General features: G+C 41.7%; 1 protein-coding gene across 2 annotated transcripts; it reads right to left on the reverse strand.

Annotated features, from left to right (window-relative positions):
- Window positions 1-491: 491 nt before the first annotated feature.
- ssh1a (slingshot protein phosphatase 1a) lies at window positions 492-21779 on the reverse strand. Of its 2 annotated transcripts, XM_030737239.1 has the most exons (15): window positions 21432-21779; window positions 19383-19420; window positions 12245-12345; window positions 9996-10060; window positions 9412-9533; window positions 8951-9019; window positions 8718-8783; window positions 8241-8435; window positions 8003-8096; window positions 6279-6407; window positions 6004-6050; window positions 5742-5888; window positions 3936-4136; window positions 3161-3833; window positions 492-3052 (listed from the first exon to the last, which is right to left on the reverse strand). In XM_030737239.1, exons 1-15 carry the CDS (start codon window positions 21510-21512, stop codon window positions 1949-1951), a joined length of 3132 nt encoding a protein of 1043 aa, XP_030593099.1. In that variant the 5' UTR covers window positions 21513-21779; the 3' UTR covers window positions 492-1948. The 2 variants fall into 2 exon arrangements, with proteins under 2 accessions (XP_030593099.1, XP_030593100.1); XM_030737240.1 differs by lacking the exons at window positions 19383-19420; window positions 21432-21779 and adding an exon at window positions 14370-15149.
- Between the last annotated feature and the right edge of the window lie 2247 nt (window positions 21780-24026).

The following is a 24026-nucleotide window of genomic DNA, read 5'->3' on the forward strand; positions in this document are numbered from 1 at the left end:
ATGATAGTGACAATAACTGAAGAAAACTGCCAAAGTAAATGTGTAGATTGGGAAGAAAGATATGTATTTAAATGGACAAATTCATTAATCAAAGAAGGAACTATAAAATGCAAGAAAACTGAAGTAACAGCAAAAGAAGAAAAGATGAAAAAGAAAACCCCTGTGGTGTCTATATGTAAGAGAAAGTGGAATAAAGACTTTGCAGGGCACGTTGTTTTGAGCCTGTAAATTTAGTCAGATCAATTCACCCAGTCAGGATCACCATAACTGGATTCAACCATTTAATAAATATACAGTATGCAGCTCTTCTGTCAATCACCTCTGGTATTTGACCCAGAACTGCCACCTTTGGATCTCTTCTGAAATTTTGGTGGCGTATCTCTTTGCAACTTTTAGCTTTGAATTCATTATGCTCAGGGAAGTCAGAACAAAAGCCAATCCACAATAAATTATGTAAAACAAATGTTTATTTCCATAATTAACACATACAGTACAGTATCTTTACCAACATAAAAAGTGCAATATGCATTCAAACTACAGCAATGTACAGTACAAAAATTACTGCATACTTAAATATAAAAACAAAATGGTTACCAAACTGTGAAGTAACCTACTGTGATCGTTGTCACGTCAGTGTGACAAAAGCTTCAGAACTCACTGATGATATGAGGGTAAAAGCTTAACAGCTATGAGCCTGGTGACTCCACCGAGTCTCTTTTGTTTCTCCCAAAGGTGCAAAAAGATGTGACAGCATTTAAATATGTACGTGATTATTGTTATGATTCACATGTTTCAGCTTCAATGGCGTTTCCAAATTAAGACAGCCAAAAATTTTTTAAAAATTAAAATAAAAAACAAACTTTGGTCTTTCACATTTAAAAAAAAAAAGCACAAATGAGCTAAAAAATGTTGGCAACCCTTAAAATGACTTTAAGGTAAAGAACGTTTGGATTTAATGTTCTGTTTCTATGTCAAGAAAGTTCAGCTAACTTTAGCTGACACATATCCTCAGTTTCTTGTTTTATGATTTTCAGCCGTGTAGTGTGACTCCTCACTCTGCTCTCCCAAGAACAGTGAACATTGTAGGGAATGATGAGGTTAATAACATTACTCCAATGTTATTTTGGAAGATAGCTTGTTGTGTACCAGTATTCACTCAATAAAAAAGCAGTGCAAAGGAACAACAAACTCAGAAATGTTTGTTTCTGTTTGTTGAGAACAGTGAGCATGCCTCCGGCAAAAGTTACAACCTCTTCTCTCTACTTTCATCCCATTCACTCAGGGACTCGCACATAGTAAATGCATTAACACAGTACACTTCTGCATTAAAATGGGTTAAAAAAACTGATCTCCTCACTTTAACTAGACTCTTGCTTGGTGTTCATGTGAGCAAAAGCTCCATGAATGCAACATGAGGTAACCATTAATTTTACAACCTGCTAGCATCTAAAACATAAACTGTGTGGTAAACAACTCCACATTTATTCAACACTTTGCTTTCTGTGAAGCTCTTTGAGGGGCTCAAGTTCATCAATGTAAGCTACCACTTTGTACCCGACAGGTTAAAATAAGGTAAGTGCCGGTGGACACCACGTTAAAGGTTACAGATCGCCTTGTACCGTCTCGTTCTGCAGTCTAACACACAGCTCTGTGCCTCTGGTTTTGTAGGTAAGGCACTTGTTTGTCCATAAATCAAACAAACTTAGAGGTGAACTGATGGCTTTACGCACTTGTCAGATACAGCAATATGACTTTCATCACCATGAACAGCAGTTTGAGAAATAATGTGGCAAAGGAGAGCGTACACTCCTTATAACAACAGTTGGCCTTCTTTTTGTTTTCTCAGCCTCAACTCTCTCCTGTTTCCAGAATCTGTACAACCTTCTCCAGCCCCGCAGGGTGAAAGAAGAGGGGGTGAGTGGACCGTATACAGCCTCCATTTGATTTGTCAGCTTCTGGGTTCACCTGGTAGTGCCCTCTCTGGAGTGTGCAAGTCCTTGCGGGGCCAGGATAGCACAGAGGTGGTCGGGGAATCCCAGTCCAAGCTCGGGTCTGGCTCTGGGGACAGTGAAAGGAGCAGCAGTGTTCCTGCATCTGAGGAGCAGGCTGAACACAGGTCCTCGGAGGACAGGTTGAGGCTGCCCAACTTAGCCAGCGAGTTGGACCGCTTCAGCCTTGAGGGCACGGTAAGGCCTGCCAGCCGCATACGGGTCTCGATCTCCTGTGCCCTCTGACGTACGAGGCCAGGCTTTCCCCTGACGCTCCTCAGGCTATCGCTGCTGGAGCTGCGTGTCAAAGTGGAGCCATGAGGCGAGGAAGTGGGTGTGAGCAGCCCAGACCCCACCACCCCCAACAAGGCTTCATTGGTCAGTGGCACCACCAGTGGCTCTAACCGCACTTGGCATGGTGTTGAAGATTTAGTGAAGTCACCGGAGAACTCCTCGTCCTCTCCAGTGTGAAAGGGACCATTTTGGGACGTTTGGCATGCGTGCAAAGGCTTCAGAGACCGCAAGCTTTCCTGAGATAAACCCGCAAGTCTCTCTAGTCTCTCTGCACGGCGGCGGACCAACCCAGATCGACGCAGCTGTAAAAGGGTCTCCTGTTGTTGGCCAAAGCAAGCCAGTGCGGGCTTGCCTTCCTCTAAATCCATCCTCATCAGCTCAGGAAGAGCCTCTGAGGCAGCAGCAGACTGACTCTCATCAAGCTCAGTCTTTATTTCAGAGACTTCACCATTGTACTCAGGCTCCACTAACTGCAGTGATTCTCCAAGCTGTTCCTCTCTTTCAAGTGGAGCCATGGGTGGGGAGGCAACACAGTTGGCACAGTCACACAGAGGGCCACAGGGGTACGGCAGTCCCACTGTGGATCTGAGACCTTCAGATGAGGTATGGGACTGTGGGAATGAAGCACTTGGGACTTCGGGAGGACTGGGGTTAAGGCAAAGCTTAGAAGCCAATGTTGGGGAATCTTGTTTCTGATTAGACTTGGTCTGATCACACCAAGGCAGTGGTGTAGAAGCATCAGTTGGAAGAAGGATGGACAAAGCTTTTTCCTAAATAAAAACGGGGCAGAAAAACAAACGCAACAGGCGAGATTTATTTATGCAAATCTGAGCATTTTCAGTCTAAAATATGAACTAAACTTTATTCTTTAAACTTACATTGTAGTTGTGTAGAGTGCTGTAATGGTTGTTATTGTTGGAATTTTCATTGAGACTTGCCAGGTCCATCCCATTACCCTCTACCTCGACATCTTGTGTTTCACCACCACCTCCATCATCTGGCTGCATTAATACCTCCATCTCTGCCTCCTCCTTTTGCACATCCTCCTCATCCTCTTCCTCCACTGTGCTGAACTCAAGTCTCAGACGCAACTCTTCCAGGGGCTCAGGGCCACGACTGCAGGTCTGGGCAGCAGTTCCCTCTGCCGTGGGCCCAAAGTGGGGGAGTGGCAAGCTTTCGCGGCCATCAAAGGCCTCATCATCCAGCAGAGCATCTCTTTCCACATCCTCGATTTCTATAAAGACCTTCTCCATGCCGAGAACGGGAGGGCCGCGCACAGGTGTTGATGGTTCGCTGTCCAGCGCTGAGTCAGAGAGACGGCGGAAGTAGTAGTTGTTGTAGGCAGGGTCGTTCTCCAGGGGAACAGTCCTGCATGGGGTGGGGCATGTTGCACCTTTATCAGGTAGTGCCTCCTCACAGCAGGGAGACATCCCTGGTTCTGGAGTCAGGGTGCCTCCCTCCTCTCCTCTACAACAGTGAGCCAGTCCCTGCTGTCCCTCAGCCATCTCACAGTCTGCGTCTGGATGCCATAGCTTGTTGTGCCGTTGTTTACTGGAAACACAGAGATACAGCATGCAGAAGGAAAACAGAAGTTAAAAAAAAACACAGTTCACCTAAGAAAAGACAATTCATGTACAGATCGAGGGACTATACCTGGCATCCAAAATGCCTTCGTACTCCGCCAGTTGCCTCATAAAAGCTGGGTTGGGTCGCGTGATGCTCCTCTTCTGCTTGACAAAGTTATAAGCTTTCTCTAGCGACCAGCCGTACTCCTTCATGGCATAAGCAATGACGGTGGAGGCAGACCGACTCACACCCATCTTGCAGTGAACGAGACACTTGGAGCGGTTCTTTCTGTGGGAAGGAATATATGCATGTCTTTATAAAACACATATAATCATTAATCAGCAAATAAACTACAAACTTTCTTTTTCCACATTTGCTTCTCCACCTCAACTGAAAAACTGCTGAAGATGGATAATGGATTAAAAACAAGAGAGCTAATTGAGGTAGAATTTTCTCACGTAAGAAACCAATCACACAGAGTCATTCTATTATTCAATTCAACTATTATGTTTAAATGGATGATCCAAAGTAAAATAGACAATATTGGAAATGTTTTATGGTTATCTATAAATATTTTGGAACATAACCGCGATAAAACAATCAGCTACGATGTTTGTTTTCTCACTTGCTCACTTTGTTCTCTCATTGCTGCTCCCTCTCTCTCATCTCTTTTTCATTCACTTGTGGTCTCAGCTTACTGACTTAATCAGTTGCTCTTTTAAGACTAGTTACAAATTCTATAACAATGGATCCTTGTATTTCCTCACTGTGTGAATGAAACTGTACAAGAGCAAATTCTGCATTTCACCCAGTTAGTCAGTACTTCAAAAACCTGCCTGGCTGGTTTAAGGCTTGTCAGAAAATATGACCCATAAGGCAGGAAGTTAAGCTGGAATTCTGCTTTTTTTGAGTTACACAATACACCATCACTGGCCCCTTCATTAGGTACACCTGTTCAACTTCTTGTTAACACAAATATCTAATCATTCAATCGCATGGCAGTAATGCAATGCATTTAGGCATGTAGACGTGGTCACAGCCTGCTGAAGTTCAAACCGAGAACCGTGATTTAAGTGACTTTGAAGGTGGCATGGTTTTTGGTGCCAGACAGGTTGGTCTGAGTATTTCACAAACTGCTGATCTACTGGGATTTTCCCACGCAACCATCTCTAGGATTTACAGAGAATGATCTGAAAAAGAGAAAATATCCAGTGAACAGGGAGATAATGCCTTGTTGATGTCACGGGTTAGAGGAGAATGGTCAGGCTGCTTTGCGCTGATAGGGAAACAACAGTAACTCAAACAGAACTGAGGTATGCAGAAGAGCATCTCTGAACACACAACACGTGGAAACATGAAGCAGATGGGCTACAGCAGCAGAAGACCACACTGGGTGCCACTCCTGTCAGCAAAGATCAGGAAACTGAGGCTACAATTCGCACAGGCTCACCAAAATTGGCCAACAGAACAGACAACAGACTGGAAAAATTTTGCCTGGTCTGATGAGTCTTGATTTCTGCTTTCAGATGGCAATTCCAAACTTGGAATGAACAACATGAAAGCATGAATCCATCCTGCATGTATCAACATTCAGGCGTGCAGTAGTGGTGTCATTTTTCTTGGCACATATTGAGCCCATTTGTACCAACTGAACATTGTGTAAACTCCACAGCCTACCTGAGCCAGGTGTACCTAATGAAGTGGCCAATAAGTTGTACTACAACTTTGAAGTTACAGAGTGGGATCATTTATGATCATTTATTTATAGCTGTATGTTTTTATTTGCCATTGTGTTATTTTACTAAAATAAAATACTAAAGAAATTAAATGCTGAGTCTCAGATAGACAGACAGATAAATGCTCAACATGTTTTCTGTTCCACTCAGGACTCACTTTGCTTTAACAATGAAGTTATATGTCTCATTCCAGTGAGCGAGCAGGTCAGTGGCCTCTTCATCGTAGACGCGTATGTTGTGATAACTGAATGTGCCTGGAAAGAAGTTGTCTATTTCTCGGGTAACATTGAGGATATAGCCCACCCTGGGGAGGAAAGATAACATTAACTCATCAACAGCATTCTTTCTTGCTCAAATCATAATGAAAATATGTTTTGTGTGTAGTTATCTTGGCTCCTCCATTATCTAAAATAAATCACCCTGTCTCTTGCAGCTCCTCCAAATTAGATGCATTCCATTCAGATCCCTAAAAACAAAATAAGAGAAAATAAAGTTTAGACTGAGAATATTTTCAAATCTTTGGGAGACTGTTTTTTTTTCTCCAAAACAATTATTTTAAAGGGAGGATTACTTAAACACTACTCTTCCTTTGGGGTGGAACAGAAAGGGAATCGCTTTATCTCAGACACTTGCAGGAAACAACAGATGTAGCAAATGTTTTTGTAAATGTAAGAGATAGCATTAGTTTTCCCACCAGGTAGACGTGGTCAAAGATGAGGGTAGCTTTGTCCATCTGACCCAGGATCAACAGCATCTCATTGTCAATGAACTCCTTGTATTCTTTGAGGTTGCAGTTCATGTGTTGCTCCAACTCTGTACGGATCTGAAAAAACACACAGCATCATTTATGTGTGGAAGTTTTGGCAGTAAACACGCATTAAAGTGACCTCTCTTCACAATTTAATGCATTGATTTTTATTTTATTTTATTTTATTTCCTACAAAGAACAAGGACAAATGCTATAAAAACATTGTCTCACTTGCAGTTTAGAAATAGCAGTTAAAGCAACAATATGGAGCTCTTGACAACATGTGGAAGACCAAGAATACTTTAAAATAAAACTGCCTGTTTGCTGGGTGAAACCTAAGCAAAGCAAAGACGCCCATATGACTGCAAAGTAGTAGCTGGGGGAAGGTTTAGCTGACACAAGAGTGGCAATGCACCACTCCACTCTGTGGCACTGATGCAGAAACAGGATCTGCATCTAAAAAGGAAATCCTTCCTGCAGCCTCATCACAGAAGTCAAAGTTTTTAGTGTGGAATGCAAAGCTTGGATAAGTCTAATTCATTGTCTTAACTAAGCTAATTTTTTTCAGGGCCACAGGAAGTTCAAAATTTAAGATAAAAAGGTACAAAAATGCTTCCAAGCAACTTTTTGACCACGGAAAATAAATGGCAGAAAATAGCCTTGAAAATATTTCCGTTTTTTAAAGAAAACCCGGAATGCAGCACATGACATTGTTTACACCAGCAACCAACCAGAAGGCCACATGACAGTCATGTGACTGACTGCAAATAGTACATGCAACATTCACGAAATGGGGCCAAACAAAGTTGCTAGGATGGATCCTAGCTGGGGTGAGTTTCAATGGTCTGAAGCAGTGTGGAGAGAACCGGGAGGGCTGTTGAACCTGTTTGATTTTAAAGAAAACTTCACTTTGGTATAGAGATATTGAAAATATTCCAACGGGAAGGGTTTCAAATTTTTATCTGAAAGGGGTGAAATGATGTATAACTGGAAAAAAAAAATCTTTTAATTCATGAATTTGATATTGACAGAAAGCTTGTAGATTGCTTGGGAATAAGGTAAAGATGGTTTATTTTTAGCTCCAATCACAGGTCCTCATGAGGAATCTGCTGAAATGTAGCAGTGCAGGTCACTTGAGGTAAACAGTCAGCTGGGCACGTACTGACAAAATCTGGCATTTTTTTAATGTAAATTTTCTTTATGAACATTAACATTTTGAAATTGGTATGTACAGGTTGAAAATTTCTTGAACTTTTATTTGGTATAAAAATATTTAAGATCCCAACAAGCAGACCTGAACAGTGGCAAGTAGAAGTTGAACCACTTATCACTGTTTGAGTGGCCACTTGACCAATTCTATAGCTATTAGCTAAGTGCTGCCGGTACCTACTACTAACATGGCAGGATGCTCAAATACCACAATTTATATTCATGGGCCAAAAAGTATGATGCATGTTTAGATGTTTGGTTAATAGCTGCAGTGGCAGCATTTCACCACCAAACCAAGAATTTTGCCCAGGTATGCCCAAATATTTGCATAAAAATATATATAATAAAACATATATATGGGAAATCTTTAAGGAATAAAATGTAAATGCAGTCATTCAAAACTAAACCACAAGGAAGAAACAGAAAGTAAAGGACAATTTTGTTGTTGTTTTTTATCTTACCTGTTTAGAGGTGACGTTCTCAAGGTCCTGGCACGTCATGATGCTTCTGAGTTTGGCTTTAATAAGGCACTCTGTCCTCTCTCTCTCTGAAGGCCTACAAAAGATAAAGTCTCATTAAAATCTCAGCACAAGCAAAAAAAAAAAGAAAAAAAAAAGCAGTTGCTCCAAAAAAAAATCTGAAGCTATTTCAACAACAGCTACATGAGTGGTTAAGTTACGTTGGACTGTGTTTACTGACTTGTCGACAAACATGGTGGGTGAGTCTGGCCGTGTGGTCTCCAAGTCCTTCATGGCGTTCCACTCGTTGATGCAGCTCTGGTCTGAAGCAATGCAGCTCTCATAGTAGCCCATCCAGGTGAGTGCCATGCCTCCTGGGAAGTAGTTACATCTGCGTGACACCTCACATGCTTTGTGCAGCACCTGCAAGGCTGACCTAGATGGTTGTTTTTTTTTTTTTTTTTTAGAAAAATAAAGAATTGACAGTTTGGTTTTCTTTAATGAAAAAAAAAAAACACACATGACTGCTGACACATCTACTGTCTGGCTTTATGCACTTCTGTGTGCATGTGTCTTCATGCCAGTAGGTGGCAGATTGAGCACTGCCTCAGCCTGCATCACTGCAGCAGAGTGTGTATCAGGAGATTTATTGTTGTGTGCCATGAAACTGAACTGCTGTAGCCAGCCATCGTGACTCCAGAGGTTGATTATTACTCACCACATAGCCTGCACTGACACAGGTTTGAAGACATGAGTCCGACCTGCCGTGTTCACAGTAAAGCCCCTGAGGAGAAAATAAAACAGATGGTTACTCCCTGAGCCGGAGCAGCATGCAACTATGTGTTCATCTAAAGTGTCAGGGGTAGATGCAGTGTTGGGTAAAAAGGGGAGGTAATGCTCCAGCTGTGGCCTTTGTCCTTAAAACAGGGGTTATAAAGCCAAAAAACTCACCCATCTCCATCCAGGTGGATCTTTGTATCGCTCCACAGAGGTAGCACCATGCCAATCGAACAGCTTTTGCTGGAAAAGGAGAATAAAATTAAATAACAGGCAAAATCTCTCTTAGCAGAGAATAAAAAAACATTTCCTATAGTGGCTATAAGAAAAAAAAGGTCATGCTTGAAGTTTCTATTTTCCCACATTAAAATCTGTTTACAATTGCTAGGTTCACAGGTAACTCAATGACTCAAACTGAGAAATGGTAACATTTAAATGTCAATCATTTTAAGGTTTTGATCACTGCAAACAAATATATTAAGCTCCAGGCAGAGTGGGGCGAGTGTTATTTGCATCCAGTATATATTGTATATATCAGTCCATATATCTTATCCACAATTTAGACAAAAGAAATAAAAATATCCAGTCATAAATAGAGCTTATCTTTTTAGCATATTAAACCCTACATATTTTACCAGTCTTTGTTGGTGAAGTCGATTCCCAGAAGGATGTTCTCCTCTGTGTCTTGTCGCCCACTTGTGTACACCACCACCATGTACCGCACGCGATCTGACCATGCACTCTCCAGCCGCACCGCCTACACGAGACACAGACAGAATTAGGGTATAAGATTTTCAATACTAATTTGAGCATTTCTATAAGAATTAAAATGTTAACACTATGTTTAAACTATGCTCTCTTCACCCAGGTAGAAAAACTGCTCCTGTGTCCAACAAAGTGTCACGGGCTTGATGTAATGGGGTAACTGAGTGCTTGGGATGTGTGCGGGCACATAGGTGGTAAACATAAAATAAGTAACACATACACCCCTGTGCTATGGAAACATGCTGTAATGCTATCCTGAGAGTGTTCAAACCTGCCCTCGTGAGCTAATAATTACAGTGAGTAAATAAGCATCCTGATTGCACAATAAAATGCATTCTGAAGGGTTTATTAGTCACTGGCCTCAGTGTGCGAGTGCGTGCGCATGTGTGTGTGTGTGTGTGTGTGTGTGTATGTTTCCATCTAGATGTATGGACAGATTTAAGTTGTCTCTTACCAGTTTGATTCTGTCCTCTGAGCGAAGAATGTTTATCATCACCTGCAGGTGTTGAGGTAAGTCACCTGTTGAGAGAGAAAGTGACAGTTATTATAAATCTTCCTCAACATACACACATTTGTAGTTTGACAACACTGAGTGAGACTTTGAAGGTGAATAAAAGGCACACTGGGGGGCACAGTGGCTTATTAAACCCACTGCAGTAGTCTACTGAAGGTGTGTGAAATGACACATCTCCCTAGTGTTTAACAGCGAGGCCAAAACTAAAACCTGTTCCTGGAACAAATAACAGATCACCTGCTCAGTGATTCTTATCAGCTGACACGTGCTTTTACCTGACTGACGAAAAGCGAACTGACAGTAAAATTGCATGAGCAAATTTATCTGCCACACAACCACAACAACTCAAAAACATGTCTTGACTCCTTTTATATCCCTCGGTGTTCTCTCTGCTAGTACACGCCAGTGGAGTTGGATAATAAAACAGGGTGTGGATATGGACCAGCAACTGACAGAGAGCCAGCTATTTTGAAATATGTCACAATAGGTCAAGAAATGAACTGTGACATCCTGACTAGTTTAACTTACAGCTACTGGCATGAGACAGAAAGTAAAAGACTCTCTGTCTGGCCATCTCACTTTGTTTCTCTGCTGTTGATGACTCTGTCTCATTTTTGGGTCAGGTTGGAAAATTATATACATTTTATTTCAAATCTATAAAGCAGGAAAAAGAAGATCAATACCATTCTGAAGGTAGCTTAAAGCTCCTCCACCAAGTTATTGTTTGACAATTGTAAAACATTATTCTGAATTTATTTGATGAATACCATTAATGGTTTGGATTCACTGTCCAGAGCTGCTAGAAAAAATAAATATCGAGAAAAAGCATTCACACACTGCAGATCAAAGTCAAGTAAGCTCCTCATAATAACAGCTGCAAGTTGTTTAACTTTAAATCAGGTTAACTGAAAGTCTTCACTTAAACCACTGAGCTTGGAGATAAGTTACATCTATTCCTCATAAAGGTTTAGTCTGTATTACTGGGTATTCACAGATCCCTCCACAACCAAAGAGTTCACCTGTTTGTAAAGGAAACATTAGCAAAGACAGTTTTCTTCTATTGTAACATAAAATGTCAAACATGTCACCACCGCATAAATACTGGCTCGCAGATTACAGAGTGTCGTTTTTTTTGTATGTCGGGTTTATTTTCACAAAACTGGCTGATGAGAGCAAAATATTTTATTTCCATGAGCAGCAGTTCCTTCTCACTGTTTTGCACTTTTCATCCTTAAAGGCCACAGTTACTGAGAAATGACACAATAATTTCCATAGCCAAATGTGTTTGAGGACAAAGCAGGACCTGCAAATATGTGGGTTACCTGACAAAGTGGCTGGCAGAATAAACAAAGCTGCCAACTGCGGCCAGCACCTGCCAAATGACTTGGCAGCACTTCAGCTGTTGGCTGGTGCTAAATTCCCATCGTGCCACTGGATTGCCTGGTAAGCCTCATGTCTTTAAAGCTATAATTGTGTCTTTCAGAAGTGATTAAAGATACGTGCAAGTTCGATTCAACATGTCATGAGACCTCAGACTTTCATCAATGCAAAATATTGTCAATCAATTACTTTTCTATACAGACAAGTCACCAGTTTAAGTTGAAAGAGGCCTTGCGGGAGAATAACCATGAACGAGGACACTTACAGTAATTTGACGCTTCTTTCTCAACATTAAGCATTGAGGCTAACCACCCTCCATTATTGTTATCCTGGTGTTGTGCTGTTAATTTACACAAATCAACTACAAGCTCAGTTTCACTTAAAAAAAATGAAACCTGAACACTTCTTGTTCTCTCGCTTTAGCTAAAATGATGAAATAAACTACCAAACAAAGTCACAAGAGGGAATTCTGAGCAAAACTGTTTATATTTACTCAGTGAAGTGAGCACAAGCAAAGTAATTCAAACAATAATGGCCTCCTTTAATCGTCAACAGAAGTTTTGTCCCCAGTGCCATAGTGCTACCATACGCTGGATTTAAGCACTAATCTGCCTAAGCTGCACGTCTGGAACATGCTTATCAATGAGGCAGCCTGCGTTCGCCACACCTCAGCCACAAACATCTGCTGCAGTGTTAGGGAGTGCACTAGCAAACCTGGATAAGAAGTCCGATGAAGAGATTGACAAGCTCATGAGTTCAGTTTGGGTAAATGACGGGAGTGTCGTGGTGCGGTGCCTCGTGGTTCTCACCTGCATGTTTGTGATGAGGATGTGCTTTCTGGCTCTGGTGACTGCTTCCCTGCTGCAGGAAGAGAGCAGCACCCTTCACCATGAAGAAGCTCTCACTCAGGCTGCAAACAAAACAGAGGAAAGTCGGGGGTTACACGTCTTAGCAAGGAGACACTGTATGAACACAACTCAGCAGAGCAACAGCTCAGCACAATCACTTCAGCTTGTTCTTTGGAAAACTTGCCCGAGCAGTGGGACGCAACACAAATGAATTTTTTTTCACTTTGAACAGGATGCCTCTGTTCAGTTAGACGCAGCCAACGAGATGACAATAAATCACGGCTGTCTGCTGTAGGCGAATTACCTCAACAGCTGAGTGGAAAAGCCCAGCTGCCACGTTACAGAGGCAGACGTCAGGTCTGCAGCCGCCATGAATCAAGCTTTGATCCTGAATGCTTATCTGTCTTTTTTCCTGCTGCATGGGCTGCACTCAGATTTGACTTGTCAGGACTGTGCTGGCTTGGTATAATGCAGCACAGGCCCAAATAACTTACCTAAGTGCAGCTGCTTGCGACGCTTAACTTTCACAAAGACCAAAAAGCAGCAATTACCACGTCACACCTGCTTGTAAAAAAATCCCAAGTTTTTCAGGTTAGGCTCTGGAAGTGTCAACAGATGACACAAGTAAGGAGTTGCAATAAAAAGAAGTGAGGTGTTTCCTCCGGGCTGAATTCAATCATTCCATTTCACTGAAAAACAATGTCAACACATTCATAAATTTACAGTACCTGGCAGCAGGGTGGAACACATGCATCACATATTCTGTGTGTGCAGTGTGGCAAACCAGGACATCTTAAGGAAAGTACAGAGTGGCATGAAAACAAATTCCTAACACATACTAAAGATGAGATGATGAAAATAAGACAGGAAAGAAATCATAACATTTTGCAACAGAAGTTTGCACTAGTTCAATGATAAGAATTGGTATTAAACCACACTTTCAGAAGAAATTGGCAATTATTGCAATCACTCATAAGGTTATCTTGTCTAAATTAAATCAACAACAGCACCTTTTTATATCCAGCTCTGGAACTGCTCTCTCAAGCAGCTCTCTCTGATCATACTTTCAAAACCCACGTACACAAGAGCAGGCCTGGCTCAAAACTGATGATTTTGTGGGAACAAAGGATTTCGTTTTGTACACCTCACAATAAATTCCGGCCGCCCCCAGCAGCACAGAAAAAAAGTTTCAGTGACAAACTATGGGGGTGGACACCTCTCAACAAGAGCTTTTTGTCTCACTTTGGAGGATTTTTGTTTCACTGTGTTCTCTGCTTTAGATTTATTGCGCTGTCAAGAAGGTCGATTGTCAGGATAGTGCCAAAAGTGGCAATGCCAAGAGCAAGAGCAGGGCTACAGCCCCATTATTGCTCAGCAATTTGTACAAATACATGCTGCTTTTAGTTTTAATCTAACTGCAAGTTCGCAGATCTTAACCTGTGATACCTGATAACTTCAAGGAAAAAAAACAAAAGTTCTCTCTGGTGAAATCTGAGGATGTGTGAAACTTGTCCTTGTGTAAAATCAAGAGCTGTCCCAGGATCATACTCAGACATCCTAACTGAACCTGCTGTCTCTCACCCTGCAGCACCCTGCTATCAGCTTCTCCACAAACACTACAGCTAAAAATACATCTGGTGTCAAAGGCAGAAAAAAATAAAGACTATGACAGAAAAGCTTGCCAAATAGCTGAAATTATTCAGCTAGACTTTGAAGTACAGTACCCATACCTTATTTACATAGATACACAAAGGGTCAGATCATAGTGAAACAGCTACTAACAGAGTGATGGTGAATCCAAGATTTTAGAGACTGATAATCATACTCAGACATCAGAGAAGGTTCCTTATCTGCTGAAAAATTCTGTGACTGATTAAGTCTGCTGGCCTGAAAAGATGCCACAGCATCTGTTACAATAAAACCCAGCCAATCTTCAGCAACTTATCCTAACATATTTAATTAAAAGTTAGAATAAACAAACTAACAGTGGTTTCAAAAACAATCAAAAGTCTAACCACCATCATATCAGTTCATGACCTTGTTCCCAGCTGTCTGAATGCCATTTGGAAGATAAACTAAAACTTACATGCGGTTTATCTCACTCTGGGTCAACACAGCATTCTTCACAAAATAGGGTAGCATCTTCATCACGGCCTCCTCAATGGTTTCTACAACCAGATACATCCTGTTAACCCGAACCAAACGCAGGCCTCTACGGCACGAGCTAACTCCTCTTCCTCAGCCTCCAGAAACAGCGAAGGAGCATAGTGTAAAAGAAGAATCTTTCTTTCAGCACTCTTGAGTGACAGACTGACTGACAGCCTGTACTCATCTGTGCTGCTCAGTGGAGAAGTGCCGTCTGTTCAGATGCCACTCCCTCTGTTTTGCCTCCTCCTCCCTCATGTGAGCGTCTCTTCGTGCAAGACAGCCTTCTGCCTGCAGGGACACGGTGCAACCTCCACCCGCTGCCTCAGGCACACACAACCAGTCTCCCTCATCTCTCAGTCTGTCCTGTGTGTGTCACACTATTTTACAGCATTACACTGAACTTTGCCACAATCAAGATATTCCAGTATCAGTCAAGACACAGATCTCTCCTCCCTTCAGCATGAACGCCGTCTCAGCTGAGAACCACAAAGGAGAGGTGGTTTCCTTTAATGCAAAACATGTATCTCCGGGATGCTGTGTTGCTAAAACCACATCTCCAAAACCCAAGAGTGACCCTCTTCTCTATGTCTTCCAGGGGAAAAGCAAAACCACTTGGAAGACAAAAAGCAGACTGAGGAATTTTGGCCTGAAACTCCCTAATGGGATGTCTCCATGCCACATTATGGGTCAACAGAATCCAAGGTAGCTCCTCCAGGCTTCTTGACACATGGGCCAAGCATGGCTGGAAAGGACAGTAAGAACTGGCAACGTCCCCAAACTCCTAAATCTCCTTATATGCAGGCTTATAAAAGAGGGATTATCTTGTCTCTTTTCTTAAAGTGGCCAGTGCTGGCTCTCGTTCACTCACATGAACCACAAACAAACAACACTGTGTTATATTGTTGCAGATTACAGCAGGTTAAGCCAGGCATATCTAAAATATCTAAAATATCTGCAAGGAAATATTGCTTGTAAATGCAGGGAAGGAGGGGAAATATGCAAGTGAAATAAAATACAATTAGGCCATTGTAGTTCACAGGCATTGGGAAAACATGCAGATGTGTGGTAGCTAAATGGTAGCCTAGGCTATAGCTTTCTTTTGCACTCTTCCTTTCTCACCACGCATTTAACCCCCCTCGCTTGTACAATGAAGAGACACAACTCTGTTAATCTGAGAGGATTGGCCGACAGACACTAACAATAGCTTTGCGACACGGATAACAAGATAGCCCTCCTTTTCTTCTTAACAATGAGACATTGTCTGTAACACCGGCGGTCACTAGTAAGATGCTGCACTCTACAATCTGACGTAGGTTCAGTGACATTCCAGGTGAAACCCTAAACAGAACAGCTCAACATGCCAGGTGCAACCAGGAGCACAGGGAGCTCAACATAGCAACTTCTTCTGCACTTGAGGTCAAGCTTTAGAAGCAGCAGGCAGGAATAATGACATGTCATTCAATTAAGGTATGGGCTGTTCCTATAAAAGTATCCAGGTGGACCTGGATGGGGCCTAACAGGACCAGATGTCCTCTAAAGCACGGCTCTGAGTCACCAGGCAAGCCGCAATGTTAGAGAGGTACTCTGGATTAGACCGAGGGCTCACAAAGAGGCTACACAGAGGCCGTAACCAGGCGGGTTTATCCACGGTCTTAAGAGTGTTTTGAACACAGCAGCACAATGAGGAAAAAAAGCCTCCTCTCGGGGCTGTCAGTTGCATAATGCTGCCATTTTTCTCCCTGACACCACTGAAAAGGGTAAAGAGTGGGAGGGGCCGGACAGGGAGGAACAGACCTCCTCAGGTATCCCTGGAGTTGTGGAGGGCCTGAACAGGAAACAAATAACATCATAGTGTTATTGAGGAAAATGTACCTACAATAAAGTCTTAGACCTGGTGAATCTACTGCAGTTTGTTCTGCCTATGGTGAAAATGTGTGAAATTATGGACTTCACACTAAAAGTATATTGGTGTTTGTAGATGGCATAATCTACCAATCCTTCATCTCACTATCTGTGCTACATCTTTCTGTCTGTAACACACATTTTTGTCTGATTCTGTCTTACCCACCTCTGCTGCATACAAGGTGGTAAAATGAAATCATTCCTTGGTTCAGTGCCAGAGACACCTGCATGATGTTTATGTTGGCCCAAGTCAACCCCTTTGGCTCATCACCGTTAGCAAGGTTGGCCAGGAACAGCGAGCACAAATACTCCCAGTTGGCAGATGTACAGCTGTCAATTAACAGATGCAAGTACATATCTACCGCAGAAGATAAGCACACTCTTATCTGAAGAGAATTATGCCTGTCAAGTAAAAGACAACTTAATATGCCTTACTATAAACATGAATGTACTGGCATTTTAACCACAGAACGTTATCTTACAGACTCCTCAAAAAAATGAAAGAAATCTTGAGGCAAGCCAGCACTTGCATCATCCATAGATCATTCCCTCATACTTGCATTGCTTGGGAGAATCAGCACAGGAGATTGCATAACTGAAAAAGTAACTGAGCTCTTAAAATGACAGATGTGCTCGTCTCAAAAATTCACATATCATCCAAAATAAAAAATAACGACTCTCACACAGGGGACCCCAAATGTATAAGAACAATGAATTTTCACATTAGAAAAAAGTAATCTGTCAATATAAGTGACACACAGAGCTTTTTCCATTTCACCATCTTGACAAGTTAATTTTACACATGGGACTTAAGCTGTTACAAAAGTTATTGTACTGATCTCTTATGAAATAAAATAAGTCTCTTCATGCTCTCAGATTCACTTTGGCTGAGTTGGTTTTTCAGCTGTTACACAGTCGAATTTCAGGGTTTTAAGTCTGTACATTTTGGAGTTATTAAAAGAAAACAAAAAAAAATAGCTCATGTTTTCTCTAGCTAAAGTATTTACACATTTACACCATAATAAACTCAAACTGCCTAAAACCGTACATTTGCAATGACGTTACTAAAATAATTTTCAGAATAAAAGTACAAAGACAAATGGCCAATTATTCTATTTTGAAAAACACCCCATAACTCTCAAACTGCCCCGGGGACTAAGCTTTTGCTAAGCTTTTGGAAGAAGTTTATTATTTAACACAGCTGAGCCACACAAAGCACAAATCCATTATCCAAAGATAACAAAACCAAACATATTCTGGTTGGGACTATTCTCAGATTTGAATGCTCAAAACACAAGTTACCAGAGCCAAGTGGTTTCTTGAAATCAGTGACTTTGTTCTAAAAATGAACTCTTGTTCTTGTCATATGATCAGCAACACAAAAGAAAAACCACTTCAGACTGAAAAGTGCAGATTACCACACTGAAGGCTGCTGTGCATCGTAGTCATGTGTGACTTTCCATATTCCTACATAATATTGATACATCTGTTCAACTGCTTGCTAATTAGCTAATCACGTGGTTGTACCTTAATGTATTTAGGCATGTCAAAGTTCAAACTGCGAATCAGAATGGGGAAGAAAGGAGGTTGGTGCCAGACAGACTGGTCTGACTATTTCAGAAACTGCTGATCTACTGGGATTTTCCCACACAAACATCTCTAGGGTTTACAGAGGATGGTCCGAAAAAGAGAAAATATCCAGTGAGCTCTGGGCGCAAATGCTTTGCTGATGCCAGAGGTCAGAGGAGAATGGCCAGGCTGCTTCAATGTGACAGGAAAGCAACAGTAACTCAAATAACCACTCGTTACAACCAAGGTATGCAGAAGAGCATCTCTGAATGCACAACATGTCAAACTTTGAAACAGCAAAAGACCACACCAGCCGCCACTCCTGTCAGCTAATAACAGGAAACTGAGGCTACAGTTCACATGGGCTCACCAAAACTGGACAACTAAAGATTGAAAAAATGTTGCCTGGTCTGATGAGTCTCGATTTCTGCTGCGACGTTCAGATGGCAGCGTCAGAATTTGACATAAACAAAATGAAAGCATGGATCCATCCTGCCTCGTGTCAACAGTTCAGGCTGGTAGTGGTGTAATGGTGTGGGGGATATTTTCTTGACACACTTTGGACTCCTCAGTAATAGCTGAGCATAGTTTAAATGCCACAGCCTACACGGGTATTGTTTTTGACCATGTCATGTATGATCACAGTGTACCCATTTTCTGGTAGCTGCTTCCAGCAGGATCATGTGGCATGTCGCAAAGCTCAAATTATCTTAAACTAGTTTCTTGAATGTGACAATAAGTTCAGTGCACTCAAATGGCCCCCACAGTCACCAGATCTTACCCTAATGGAGCACCTTTGGGATGTAGTGGAACAGGAGATCCACATCATGGATGTGCAGCCAACAAAACACAGCAACTGTGTGATCTTATCATGTCAATATGGACAAATTTCTCTGAGGAATGTTTCCAGCACCTTGTTGAATCTGTACCTAATAAAGTGTCCAGTAAGTGTACGCAAGGTGTGCATCAAGAGTCAATAAACAGTCGGCGTCTACACTTACAGGATTTTCTTTAACCTGCTGATATTGTGTGTTTTTACTCAGCAAAATGACTAAAAGATCAAGTGCAAAAATTTGAATCAGCTTTCTGTCGATTTATGTCACATACGCAATCTTTTAAAAAGCAAAAAAGAAAAGCTGCGGAAAAGCCAAGTGACTCAGCTGATGATGTGAAGTCCAAGAACACGTTGATCAGTCTAAGAGCTGATAAATAAACAAACACGCTTGTCAACATATTATTTGAGAGACTACAGCGAACAGCATGTTTTTTACAGTTGGCTTTTAGGAACTAAAGCCTCTGCCAGCAAGACAGACAGACAGGTGTTTCATGGCATTGACATTCAGGTGTTCTCACTTGGCGATACTGCCTTGTCTGCTGATATTCCAGGTTTATTAAATGACTCAAAGGCAGATGCAGCCAGTCAGCTGATAACACCTGTGTGGTACCATGCAAAGGAAAGCTAAATCTGAAGTAAACTTACCTTTGATTTACTCGCCGTTCATCTTCACTCCCAAAATCCTGCAACGGAGATAACAGAAAAAATGAATACCATATTGAACTCATTTTGACTGCACTGTTAGTGCTATTGCAGAACTACAGTTTTCCCTGTATTTTACTAAAAGCATAAACTCTGACAAAATGATGTGAAAAACTAACCAACAGTTGAGGTGCTATAACATACAGAGATTCTAAATCTTAATGTTAGCATACTTTCTAGGGTCAACACCACCACCACTGCTACTTATGTGAAGTGATCAAATGATCAGTAATAAAACTGTACAACTTCAAACACCTACTCTTGATCATTAGGTAACTACTCACCACAATACTCAGACTGAGCTCAATAACACTTCACTCCTGAGGGAATGTAGGGATGGTAGGGTATAGTTTGATTGAAAATATAACACTGCAAACAGGATAGTCAAGGTGTTTTATTTTCATTTTAAAGGCAGCCACACCAACCAGAGAAGCTTACAGGGTGTGGGAGCAGATAAGACTCTAAAGTTCATCAAGATTTACAGACATGTTTTTTCAAAGATGATTTTTCTTGCCATGACGAACGTGTATTAAAGGGCTGGCAATCGGACTCAGTTGTAGAGCTGCTGAAAGTAATGAACACTCAGTCAGCAGGAAAAAGAAAAATGGAGAGTACCATTCCTAGGGAGCATGGAAGGAAATATTTCTGCACAAGGTTCACAAAACAATGCACAGCGAGGTGAGTCTCTTTGTTACTGTGCGGTAAGTGTGAAAATAACCTCACGCATTAACTGCCTCATGCCCTCACACCAGCGTCTCTTACCTCCCTATTTACCTCAGTTCTCCTTCCTCCCTTTCCTACAGTAGTCCTCCTCCACCCCACCCACCCCTCACGAGCAGATGACATCATAGCTGCAGCAGATTCCTGCCAGCTTTATCTGTCACACCTAAACACAGCCCTCAGGCGACGCTGACATATGGGGACAGGAAAAAAAAAATCCCCTACAGAAAAAGAAGGCAATCTATTTGCAGTAACTAACATGTTACTATGTGTTGTTGTGATGTTACCATATGCATGTGTTATATGCTCTTAATAATGCAACTGTAGAAACAAGGAGTATTTCAGCCTATCTTGACTTCACACAGCTCACACACTTCTGTTATTCAATAAACTCAGCTACAGATGGTAATTCTGGTTTCTGTAACAGACAAGAGGGAGCAGCGCTGCTTATAGCTGGTAGTCAGCGCCCCCATCTGGCAACGAATAACTATTTAAAAACAGCAAAGGTAACTTATTTTCAATGGCTTAAACCATGACTTCTTCTTAGTGTTAATACTAGAAAACGCAAACCGTGATTCTCTGCTGTTGCACGGAAGCATAAACAAGTTTAGTCGTCTTCCTATGTCTGGTTGCCACTCGGAATATCATATTTTCCCATACTTAGTCGCACGAACAACAACTCACCACAATGGAAATCTGAATACAGATATCCTGTATGTAGCTCTTACCAATTTGTTTTCTAGAATAGAGACAGCAAAATCAAGCCCTCTGAATAGAACATCTACATAGATTTACTATTAGTAAATCAATCAAATTTAGCAGCATTGCAGTGATCTCCCAGACATCCTGAGTGCCAGACATATTTAAGAAAAACGTTAATTTTCAATGTCAGCCACTCACATTATAAACAGCTAACGTTAATGTAGGCTACATCTCTCATCATTCATAAGGCACTTGTCAAACTACGCTAACGTTAGCGCTTTAAAATGAACGCCTAGCCCATTAACAGGTGCGGCGTTTCTATAAAATTATCATATTTAAAAAATAATAAGGTTTCACAGACTTATTGGAATAAGTGGTGGCCAGCTACAACTATCTGTAACGAAGACGTCTGCTAGCAGCCATTAGCTAACAGCCTAGCATAACACGGTAACTAACTAGCTAATTCAGCCTCAATCAGCGGGCCTTCCTCCGGCAGCATCTCCCTCATCCTCACTCTGACACCACCACAACGGAGCATTGAAGCTTCGCCTCATTTGGGACCAAACTCACCTCCCCCGCGGTCGTGTTTGCTGTGCTGGCGGTTGAAGCGGCGCTCGGGGTCGGGGACCGCTGCAGGGTAACCAACGCCATGGTTGGAAGGCGAGGATGATGATGCACCGGCCGGCCGCTGTGGCCTGGAGAGCTGCGGCTAGCTGCTGGGCTAACGATGCATACAGCTGACAGAGACTGATGGTTGGAGGGAGAGGAGCCGTGTTATCCTTACAGGCAGGGCCCCCCCTGTGCAGGAAGTTATGCCTTCAGTCCATCCCAGCGACACTTCTTTCTGTAATTACACAGTCATACGATAACTGCTAAACAGCAGTAACACCGCAGCAACACAGATATACAGCAGCCTGTTTGTGTGCGACCTTTAAACGAGGCAGTTCAGCTTTACATAACAGGCTATTAAGATAGAATAGAAAACAAAGCAAGGTAATCTGAAAAGACAAATATGGGTAGGTATTTACAAAATATATATTTTTTAAAAACAGAAGAAATAAATATTTTTTAAAAAACTGTAAAGGGCTGGACTAAAATGTCTGCTATATGCGTTTTACTGTTTTATTTAGAAATAGCCTTGATTTGACTCAAATATGTGCAGAATGCAACCTAAAGTAACCCAATAACAACAATACTGCCATTATTATTATTACTGTTGTGACTGTTTTTGTTATTATAAATAAACATAATGCCATTTCTGGATATACTTAAAGTGTGGCCTCTGCATGTGTCTGTGTCCCAGTAAATCTGCTTTGAGATGTGACTTCATGTGACAGCAATGGCAATTTTATTTGTGTGGCTCATTTCATTACACATAAAGTCAATATGGCTAATGGAGAAGATAAAAAAAAAATGACAAAGAAATAAAATAAAAGATAAAACACACACACACACACACACACAGTTATTAACTGCAAAGCTGTGTGAGTAAAAAGGTTCTGAGCAATGAGGTAGAAAACAACATATACAGTCATTTCAACTTATACAGTCTTTTATGCAGTCATTGATTCTGAGTCTGTCTTTAAATGTAGCCACAGTTGTAACTGACCTCGTGTCAGCAGGCATCTTGTTCCAAAGAACAGGACCACAGCAACTGAAAGTACCCTCAGCACTCTGAGATCTAATGCTGGGAATAGCACCTGATGACCTGAGAAGTCTGGTTGGATTAGAGAAACTGAGCAAATCAGAAATGTACTGGTTGGCCAAACCACTGAGAGCTTTATGAACAAACAGGAGCATTTTAAAGGTAATTCTGTGCTGAACTGGGAGCCTATGAACTGACTTCAGTACTGGGGTAATACATGCATAAGGACTCACTGATATTTGGAAAGTCCTGCAGTAGTGTTAAGGTTATTAGCATTACAGTTGTCTAACCTGCTTGATATGAATGTATGAACAGATTTCTCATGTAAGAATTTTCTAACTTTTGATATTATTTTTTTAAGTGACAGAAAGTAGTTTAGGTAACCTTATTAAAACTGAGATTACTGTCCAAAAATGATGCCAAGTTTCCAGACTTGCTCAGTATGCTTCAGAGAAAGGGACCATAAATAAGAACAAATTCTCTGTCTCTGACTTTTTGGACCAACAACAAAAGTTAACAGAAGTTAGATCATTGGAGGAAAATGGCCAATACAACTATGTATAATCTGCACAAGAATGATAACATATGTTGTAACTCTTTATTATAGTACCAAGCAGGAGCATGTGAAGGTTACATAGTAATGGACCAAGAAAGCAGCAGTGAAAGTTGATGCATATGCAGTAGTAACGGTCCCATCACACTCACTCACAGTCTTCTACTTCTTCTTTCAGCTGCTCCCTTTAGGGGTCGACACAGTGCATCATCTGTCTCCATCTCATCCTATCCCTAGCATCCTCCACTGTTACATCAGCTCTCTACATGTCCTCCTTTACTACAGCCATACACACTCCATAAATCTCTAAGATCTTCCTCCTGCCTGGCAGCTCCATCTTCAACATCCTTAGCCCAATATATCTATAACCCTCCTCTGCACATGTCCAAACCAGCTCAGCCTTGCCTCTCCAACTTTGTCTCAAAACCACCTCTGACATTTCTAATCCTGTCCATCCTGATCACTCCCAACTAAAACCTTAACATCTTCTGTTCTGCCACCTCCAGTTTTGCCTCCTGCCTTTTTTGTCAGGGCCACCATCACCATCACCAAAGTCATAGCAGGTCTAACTACCGTCACCTAAATCTTCCCTTTCACTCTTGCTGCTGTCCTTCTGTCACAAATCACCCCTGACACAACAGTCTCCACCCTCACCACCCTGCTTGTACTCTCTGTTTCATCTGTCTTGTGCACTGTCCGTTGCTTTGGATGGCTGACCCCAGGTAGTTGAACTCCTCCCATCACACTCACAGTCTGGGGGCTATTTGCGCATTTTAGTGTTGGAGCAGTCCACAGGGCATGGCCTTTGTGCTGTTACTGGTACCTGCATTGAGAAAAGCTTCGCTCTACCAGATGACGCCTTACGAAGCCTTGAAGCTTTCCAGACAATTGGTTAAAAAAAAAAAGTCAATTTCTCAAGGTTTCATGTGCAGTTTCTGGTATTTATATTGAATCCCTGCTCCTTGTG

The sequence above is a fragment of the Archocentrus centrarchus genome, chromosome 9, assembly GCF_007364275.1.
Source record: "Archocentrus centrarchus isolate MPI-CPG fArcCen1 chromosome 9, fArcCen1, whole genome shotgun sequence".
NCBI lineage: Eukaryota > Metazoa > Chordata > Actinopteri > Cichliformes > Cichlidae > Archocentrus > Archocentrus centrarchus.